The sequence below is a fragment of the Pinus tabuliformis genome, chromosome 9 (genome assembly GCF_031772625.1).
Source record: "Pinus tabuliformis cultivar Carrire ecotype Pingquan chromosome 9, CPIR1, whole genome shotgun sequence".
In the NCBI taxonomy this organism is placed as follows: Eukaryota; Viridiplantae; Streptophyta; class Pinopsida; order Pinales; family Pinaceae; genus Pinus; species Pinus tabuliformis.
In genome coordinates, this window is record NC_142307.1 from 1,633,701,722 (window position 1) to 1,633,711,410 (window position 9,689).

Genomic DNA, 9,689 nt, shown 5'->3' on the forward strand with positions numbered 1-9,689 from the left:
TAGAGAAGTCGGTGGTACAAAGAAAGAAAGACGAGGCCAAGTTGTGCGTCGCACAGTTGCCCGAAAAGTGAAGGAAGGAAGTAGCGGCAGCAGAAGTATGAGCAGCGCGAAACGCTACATAGACAACACTTAAACAGGAACAAGCCGCAACAGCAGTAGCATAGGAGGTAGCCACGAAGGCGCGCAAAGGCCAACCGTCACCTTTGCATGGGCAGGAAGTAGAGGAGGAAGAGGAAGGCTTAGACCCACGAACCATGTCAACACAGTTAAAGTGCCACCACCCAGCTGAGCGGACGGGGTTTTGTAAAAAGGTCAAGGCATCGAAGTTGTCGATTGACCTGATCACACTAACTAAGGGTGATCTACATGACACCGGTGAGACAGTGCGCGATGTCACCTCTGAGGCCCTCCAAAATTTCATGCAGGAGAACCAAATTATGTTGGGGGCCCTTAGAGCGCAGTTGCAGGAATTGCAGGTACGCCCTCCTCAGGCTGGTACCCTTTCAACCAGCCTCGGAGTCAGAACAATGACAACAAAATATATGATGCACGCGCGGATGATGAATACCATAGTGCTACCAGAAGGGGCACTAGTGACAACAAATGAGGCCGACAAGCCTACGGTTAGTGCACTAAATGGTCTCGGTATCAACATAGCTGCACTCCCACGAGAGACCTTATATGTTTTATAGGATCAGATAACTGCAAAGCTATGAGCTAGGGAGAGCCACGCATTGCAAGTCCTCAGCGAGAAGAAAATCAATATCAAACAATTGAACTTGTAGCGCAACAAAGTGGTGTCGTAGAATCAACAACTGGTACAGGTAATAGACGATGCTTGCTAAAGCTTCCCAGCGCTTGACATCCCAGCAGACATGGGAGCAGAGGTGTGGATCCATAGGTTAGTAGCAGGGGTACGTGAGGCGAGGGAATAAATGACAAAGGTGCCACTGGAGTTGAACCTTCAGATCGCCGAGTTGCGGTTAAAGGCGCAACTGTCCACCGCCCCGGAAGTCAGAGAAAAGCGTACTAATGTTATCACAGCGGGACTGGATGAAATTGGTAGTACAGTGCGAAACTGTACCAACATGTTGGAAGAATCATTTAAGGTCCTCACAAATCTGCACGAGGACCACAATATCGAGCGCTTAGAGGCAGAGGGGCGAGAACTCCAACAATAGTAAGACAACATTAAAGGAACTGCGTAGACACTGGCCCTCACTCATAGGCTCGCGCAGATGCAACAGGCTAAAGTGCTGAAAGAACAGGTGGACATAGCACGACATAAGGAAGCAGTCTTGAAGGTGCACGTTCAGCCTTGGATCGATGAGGCCTTCACCATAGCAACAGAAATTGAAGGCAAGCTTGCACAAATGTAGGGGATCCATGCCTTAATGCAGAGAATCACTTCCGACACAGAGGTCTCAGAACAATGTATGCAGTAGATCCAGTAAGCAGTAGCTCAGTGTTTTGCTGACCTTGCTGCAGTTCGAGAACAATTGGAGGGACTCCGCACCGAAAGAGTGACTTGAGGGCAAGTCATGATATTTGTGTTCGGGGCTTGTTGGGCATGGAATCCCCCCAAGGCATGTTTTAGGGCTTAAATCCCAATTTTTGACCGAATTTTGTTGTAAAAGCTCCGCGAATTACGGGCGCGGGGCGCGAAAGTAGAATAGAGTCACAAGGTTGTCCACCCTAGTTTTTGTAATGTAATGTCAGTTGGATAGACCTACCCATGGTGCGCGGATCATGGGATTGTATAAATAGAGTGAGGCTCTAAGTGTAAAAGATAGGTAACTAATGGAATAAAAGATAAGAAGTCGAAGTGATTGAGTCGAAGTGTAAAGTGTGTCTATGGGTCGTAGAGTAGGAGAAGGCTCTGTAGCTGAGTGCGCAGAGGCCTAGTAGTCCGCAGCTGAATGGGCGGACCCCTGCAGCTGAGTGCGTAGGGAGGGTCGAGTCTGTAACCATTGGAGAATCAATAAAGAGAAGTTTTGCTATAATTATGTGTATATTTTCCTGGTTTAATGCATGATTGGATATAATTTACAAGTATACTGTTTATTTACTGCGCGAATCTATATGAATCTTTTGTATTGTTAAGTATAACTTAAGACATTTAAGTAGGCGAAGGTGCTTAATGAATACTGGAAGATAAATAAGATCTTGGGTAATAACGCAGAGCGCGGCACAACTGCTGGTTAGGGCTGTGCGAAGGCAGGGTTTCAGGCCACAAGCAACGGAAGGTGGGCGAAGCCACATACGCACAGGAATAAACAATGGACCAGTCAAACCTCTTAGACATCTCAAGGGTGCAGAAACCTTGTTCTAGCACCCTCCCATACTACTTCGGGTGAGGCCTCAAACTGCGCTCCGCGGATTGTTGCCGAAAGGGTCAGTAGTAGAGGGATTTGTTTGGCTAATTAACTTTGAACCTGGGTCAGACCCCAACAAGCCAACACCTCCATTTAAACCGTAACTTCCTTTGACCATTGTTGATGAACTTTGTATAATTGACGCTTCTTGAATACCCTAAATAATAGCCTAGATACTGAATATCTATATGGACATGCTTCCATCCTAGTAGTATGCATCGAAATACATACTTCTAGTTATATAGGTAAGTTGTCCATGTATTCAGCTTATCAAGAAATCCATCATAAAACTGACCTTTTTAACATATTCACTTTCATACATATGAACAAAATCTGTGACTAATGTTCTTGAAGCACAGAAGCACAACAAGATCCATCAACAATTAATAGTCACATAAAAAAGCCAATGATGTGTTCTCTCAGCATCGAAGAACATTGAGAACTATTAAGTTGAAGATGATTTTCTGCTCATTAATTGGTATTTCATATAATTACAATAAAATGATAAATTTAAACATCAAACCTTAAAAACATAGAACCAAAATTGCATTAGCAGATTTGGTCACCTCATGTAACTGAAGCCTTTGTCACCGGTACCCAATAAATTTAGATGATAAATATTATAGCTCCTCCCACGGTTTTGCGTGATAAAGCGCAGTAGGGCCTGGTACGAGAAATTATCTATGTTGTGGAATGGCCTATTGCGAGCCTCCTCACCCACCCAGTGTTCGATTCCCAGGCCTCTCACACCCTCCACGGGTACTTTTGCGCATGCCTGTACCGTCTCGTCCAGATTTGGGAGGGAGTCTAGAATAAATCTCGACATCGAATCCAACCCCAACATCTGTAGCTCACGATCTGTTGCATGGTCTCTTCTCTAAACTAAATCACCTTTTCTGCATAGAGTAAGAGGTGATTCACAAAGAAAATTGTTATGAGAAAATGCAGTAGCAGGAAAAAATATTCAACAGATTCCCTTGAGGAATCTAATCACACATACCACAATCCCACTAATTGTAGAAAGATTCCTTTAGCTTTTATCATTTTTATTAAAGTGGTATGCGCCATTAGAGAGGGGACGATCTGCCCACTGACACAAGCTCGTTTTGTTTTTGACACTGAATATGGCCGTGATAGCGATGCTAGCTCCTTCCTCCAATCACAACTCTTCCCTGGAAAATGTCTCTCTACAAAACATTGATACCATTGCACATTGAAACACAACAGGCGATCCGACATTTCCGAATGCGATTTTACCTCTTCAACCTCCATTTCAAGGGATAGTGGATTTAATATTTACATGTGACATGTCGTGGCCCTTCTTACATTGAAACAGGATGCACAAATTTGTATGCATGTAGCTCACAAATATTCACACATACACACTACACTATACTCATGCAGAGGAAGAAAAAAAGAATCTTCACATAGGAATGTAGATCCACACAAATCAAATATTCACTCAAAACACTCAACACAACAAATTAATTATCACACTCTGCAAATTATTTTAACACGCTCTATGCTAATTTATACAAAGAATCAATCCTCAAGTCTTTGTCATCTTCGTGGCCCTCCCTTCAGGGAGACAAGCAAGTACCTCTGATATGATGATAAAAATCTGAAACAATAAGCACAGAGAGAAATTGCACAACACAAATCACACACTATGATATTATTCATCACAACAGTTACATATATATAAGACATGACACACTTACTTCAATACATCTAGATGATGACTCCAACTCTATAGGAAATCAACACCTTCTAGACTAATGCCTAGGGACTCACAATGACAACTACACATGACATGGAAGCATTACTTCCAACATTGCATTATGTAATAAGTATTAAAAAATATAATATATATTTATTTGAATGGTGTGGGTTCAAGTTTTTTGAGACATATTGTAACTCATTTGTTATGAGTTTATGGGAGATTTCAATTGAGGTTAGTTATGAAAATGAAGTCTTAAGTTCTAGGAGGTTTGAGCTCCAAATATCTAGATTTATTGGTGTCTATAGAAGAGGCATAAATAGTTACCTAGACATCTAGAGATATAGTTGTAACCATGGGAATCGACCTTAAAAAAGGACAAAAAAAAAAAAAAACAACATATATAGACTTAATTTATTTCATGTAAGATATGTTCAATATAAATTTAATACAAAGCCAAATTATAACCATAAAAATTTTGATATAAATATTGTATTAAGAGCACTAAGGCATAATTTAGAGTTACATTTTAAGGCATTATCATGTTTATGGGTATAGTAAAACAATAAATCTTAAGAGAAAATGAGGATATATTAAGGAGGTGATCAGCCCTGATCTTAAAGAGCAAATTTTCTTTCTTTAACCACATGCTCAAATAAAATTAGTCTCTTATAGGCTCTACAATCAAATAATATATTAAACAATACCAAGTTGAACATGGTTTTTTTTTTTTCTTTTTTCTTATAATATTGTGGAATCTAAATTTTGATAATATTTATAACAATATCAAATTTTCTTAACCATTAAATCACCTAAATTTTGGTGATTTAGGAATTCTTCTCTTAAATTTTTTGAAGCAAATAAATAAAATTTTAAAGGATAGAAAATAACTTAACACGTGTTTTTACTCGAAAATTTGTAGAGAGAATACACAATAGCTTTTAACATGGTCCATGTTTAGTTAACATATAGAGAAAATGTATTAGGGGAGCCCACTCCTCCTTCAGTGTGTACACTCCAAAGACAAGTTATGTTTATTTTATTATTTAGAGAATGGAAGGAGACCCAACCTAGTGGTGGAAACTATTATGGAAGATCAAATGCCCATCCAAATCCCAACTCTTTATGTGGTGTTTGCTAAAAAATAAGGTCTCAACCTAGGACAACATGCAAAAATAATAATTTTGAAGGTTATAGCTAGCACCTTTATGGAAGGCAAATTATGAGTTATTTCGACATCTTTTCCTTGAATTTCCTTTTAGGAAGCAAGTTTGGGCTATGCTCATGACACAACTTTCATTTTCTTCCTCTTGATCTAGAAGCAATATGTTGGAGGTCTGATCATCCTTGTTAGGTAATAACTCATTGAATTTATAGAGTAGTGCCTCTAATTTTGTGCTAGGGAATTTGGCTTACAATTAACACATCACTTTTTCGGTACTCCCCTTCTTGTGGAGACTGTACTGCTTCTCAAATCATTGCAATATTCACAAATATTCTTAAAATATCCAAGGTATGTGAACCAAGAATAGTCACTTAGAAAGAGTAACAAAAATATCCCTTTTCTTGTGGAGACTGTACTGCTTCTCAAATCATTGCAATATTTGCAATATTCTAAAAATATCCAAGGTATGTGAACCAAGAATAGTCACTTAGAAAGAGTAACAAAAATATCCCTTTTCTTATGGAGATTGTACTGCTTCTCAAATCATTGCAATATTCGCAATATTCTAAAAATATCCAAGGTATGTGAACCAAGAATAGTCACTTAGAAAGAGTAACAAAAATATCCCTTTTCTTGTGGAGACTGTACTGCTTCTCAAATCATTGCAATATTCGCAATATTATAAAAATATCCAAGGTATGTGAACCAAGAATACTCACTTAGAAAGAGTAACAAAAATATCCCTTGGGCTTTTTTAGACGGTGCATCTCAAGAAGAGGATATAATGTTTGGGGAGGGCTTTGTCCTCTATTTTAACGATTGTTGTTATTTCTCAATGGATATGGGCCTGAGACATGATCATAATAATGTTGTAGAACTTATGGCTCTTAAGATTTTACTCCTCTTTGCAAAAGAAAAAGGATGTGTATCTCTCCATTCTTTTAGGGACTCCATGCTTGTAATTAATTAGCTTTCGAGAGTCTAGAAGTATCACAACTAAATTTTTCTTTCATTAGCTGAGAAGTTGCAACTTATTCAAGTTACTTTTCATAATATCTCTTACAAGATTCAACTTTGAAAAGAAGGCGTTATGAAGGGTTTTGGGCAGTGGTTAATAAGGAAAGAAAGGAAGCTAAAATTTCTGAATTCTACCATTGTTGTTTCATAAATATTTTTCAGAGTCAACCATTTTGATATACCATTTTGATTTTGATGAAAGGCCTTTCAAGTCTTATGTGTATGTATGTATGTTGAAAAATTTTGTTTTCAATATGTCAACATGTATTTTTCTTTCTAGTGGTATTTAAAACGCCTCATCTACACAAAATCTATCCTCGCTTATGGATTGCATTGCAGAATGCATCAACAAAATATAATTTTGTACCATTTTTTTAATAAAATAAAATTATGTTTTTTTTAAAAGAAAAAAAACTTAGTATATTTTGTACCATTTTCTCAATAAAATAAAATTATGTTTTTTTTTTAAAGAAAACAAACTTAGTACCTTTCTTTATAATGTTCAATAATTTTTATTTTTTTTTAACTTATTTTAGTAAATAATAATAATATACAAAATATTTATATCAATAACATAAAAAATCCAAATTCATTATTAAAGAAATAATAAATTTAAAATCCAAATATAAAAATATCTTCTTTTTTTTTTTATCTTAACACTCGATTTTTTTTTTATTTTAATGGTTTTTATTAAAACAAATGTTTTTTTTTTTTTTTTTTAAAGAATTAGAATGATTTATTTACATCTATATTTATTACATCCAAGAATATGACCATATTATAGTAAGTTATCTAACAAATAAAGGATAAAAATATATGGAAAGTAAATTAGAATATGCAAACAAAGTAGACTAGTTACATATACAGACATTTACAGTAGAATATTAATTACACCAATTATTAAGTTCAACTACTTAATTATGCATTGGATAGGTGTGTCTATTTTGAAATAGAACTTGCAAATTTCTAGTTCAATTATCAATAATCATCACTTAGATGGTAGAGTTTTAACTTTTATAAAATATTGTAAAATATTCTTCATAATACCAAAGTTGAAATTCATGTTAAAAACAATTATTCTCATTCCTTCGGTTTAATTAAATTGATTAACTAAACAAAAAATATTATATGACTAAGTGATATAAAATAAGTTAGGGTTATCTAGACATATAAAATTCATAAACCATAATAGAAAATCATAATAGCTTAACAAAATCTAATTATAAATTAAATAAATATATATATATTATTTATATTAATAATAAAAATAGTTTAAATAAAATTTATAATTTAATTAAATTTATAACTTTTTTTATTTTAAAAATCTGAGAATGTTCTTCCAAAATGATTTGACAAATTTATATTAGAAATTGCAACTTTTTTAAAATAGAGATTCTATTAGTTTGGTGTATGACATGTTCGAGAATAAACCACAACACTGAAAGAGACCAAACCTCCCCACTTTACTATTAGACCATATCCAAAAAATTATAAAAAAAATCAAATTACAAATAACTATTTTACTTGAAAAAAAAATTGTTTTATAACATAATTTTGACCAAATTTAATAGAAAATTTAAAAATTCAAATCAAAATTATCAAAGTTAGAATTTTATTTATTCCAAAAAAAACCTTAAATTTATTTATCATTTCCATCATTAAAAAAAATCATTCGAACACTCCAAATTTCATATTAAATGAAAAAACCAAACCCATAGCCTACGCAATGAAACCACCTATGTCTCATACGAAAATCCACTCAAGTAGTTTATTAAATTTGTGCAATTATTTTATACGCGATATTGACATGTGACAATATCCTGTATCATTGCCAACGAGATCCATCGCGTTGAGAGTGGAGCCATTTTCTATTCCTGGTATTGCCACCCTCCTGCGCACATGAGACAAAGGCAAAGCATCTCGATAAGTACAGCATCTTTGAATCTGAGAAGTTTTCGTAGTTACTATTTATTCGTGACCTGTACTGGACCATAGAAAAGCATCTTGACATATGACAATTTTCCTGTATCATGGCCAACAAGATCCATCGCGTACTTGAGAGTGGAGCCATTTTCTATTCCTGGTATTGCCACCCTCCTGCGCACATGAGACAAAGGCAAAGCATCTCGATAAACACAGCATCTTCAATCAATCTCAAGGCTCTGTCGTTTATTTTTCGTAGTTACTATTTATATTCGTGACCAATTTATAGTATCTCACACAATTACTCATAGTGTTTAGACATCTTCCACTCTGGTTCGATGGGTCCCAGGTTTTTGCTTTCGGCAATCATCGCCAATGTCCTCCTCCTGTTTGCTGCAGGTGAAGGTCAAGTAAACATGGTGTTTTATATGCATGATAATCTGACTGGAAGCAACGTGACGGCCGTCCCAGTTGCGGGATTGAGTGGGTCGTCTTCAAACGCGGGGAAGTTTGGAACCATAGTAACTATCAGCGATGTTATAACCAAACGACCGGAAATCACCGAATCCGACTCCGATAATATTATCGGTCGAGCGCAAGGAACGTACGTGAATACAAACCCTGTAACTGGGCTTGATTTTTTAATGGTTTTCACCTTAATCTTTCAAGATAAGAAGTACAGGGGCAGCACTCTGGAGTTCCAGGGAACGGACAGGTTCGCTCAACCACGACGCGAGTTTGCCGTTGTGGGAGGAACCGGCAAGTTCAGATTTGCTCGTGGTTATGCAGTTGCGAACACAGAATCCCTTTCTGGTGATAATTCTATTATCAAATTCAATGCCACCATTCGTACTGATTAATTTTTTACGATCTAGCGTCTTCTTGATATGCTCACAGTGTTGCTTTTCAAAATTCCACCCTAGCTCTTTTCCTCAGTGCTATAAATAAAGTCCCGACGGCACCCGGATTATAAAGTCCCGAAGGCACCCGGATTGCAGAAAGGCCAGCGGCCCAGTCTACCTTGAATCTGCTGTTGGCTTTTTGCGCCTGGCATCGGATGATTCGGAATGCGCCCAGGATCATGCCACAATAAAGAAACAGTTTAAGTTATTATTGCACTGTGTGTATCCGTTTATTTAAGCTCTCTACATTATTATTGCAGTGTGTGTATCGATTTATTTAAGCTCTCTACATTGTTTGGATGTAGTATTGATAGTTAGTTAATTGGCATCGAATCTTTCCATGTGAAACCTTAAGGTTTGTTCTGTGAGAGATCTAATATATATATATATTTCAATATCATCGTTGTCTACTTCTTAGTTTAAGTTATTAGTGCACTGTGCGTATCGGTTTATTTAAGCTGTCTACATTCTTTGGATGTAGTATTGATAGTTAATTGGCATCCAATCTTTCCATGTGTAACCTTAAGGTTTGTTTATATATATATCTTTCCTTTATATTTAAAAGAGGAATATCTCTTATTTTCAAA

At 36.2% G+C, this 9,689-nt stretch overlaps 1 protein-coding gene across 1 annotated transcript; it reads left to right on the forward strand.

Annotated features, from left to right (window-relative positions):
* The first annotated feature begins 8,514 nt into the window (after positions 1 to 8,514).
* Positions 8,515 to 9,313, forward strand: LOC149155098 (dirigent protein 11-like). Its single transcript, XM_089440949.1, has one exon. It carries the CDS (start codon positions 8,539 to 8,541, stop codon positions 9,058 to 9,060), a length of 522 nt encoding a protein of 173 aa, XP_089297075.1. The 5' UTR covers positions 8,515 to 8,538; the 3' UTR covers positions 9,061 to 9,313.
* The last annotated feature ends 376 nt before the right edge of the window (positions 9,314 to 9,689 follow it).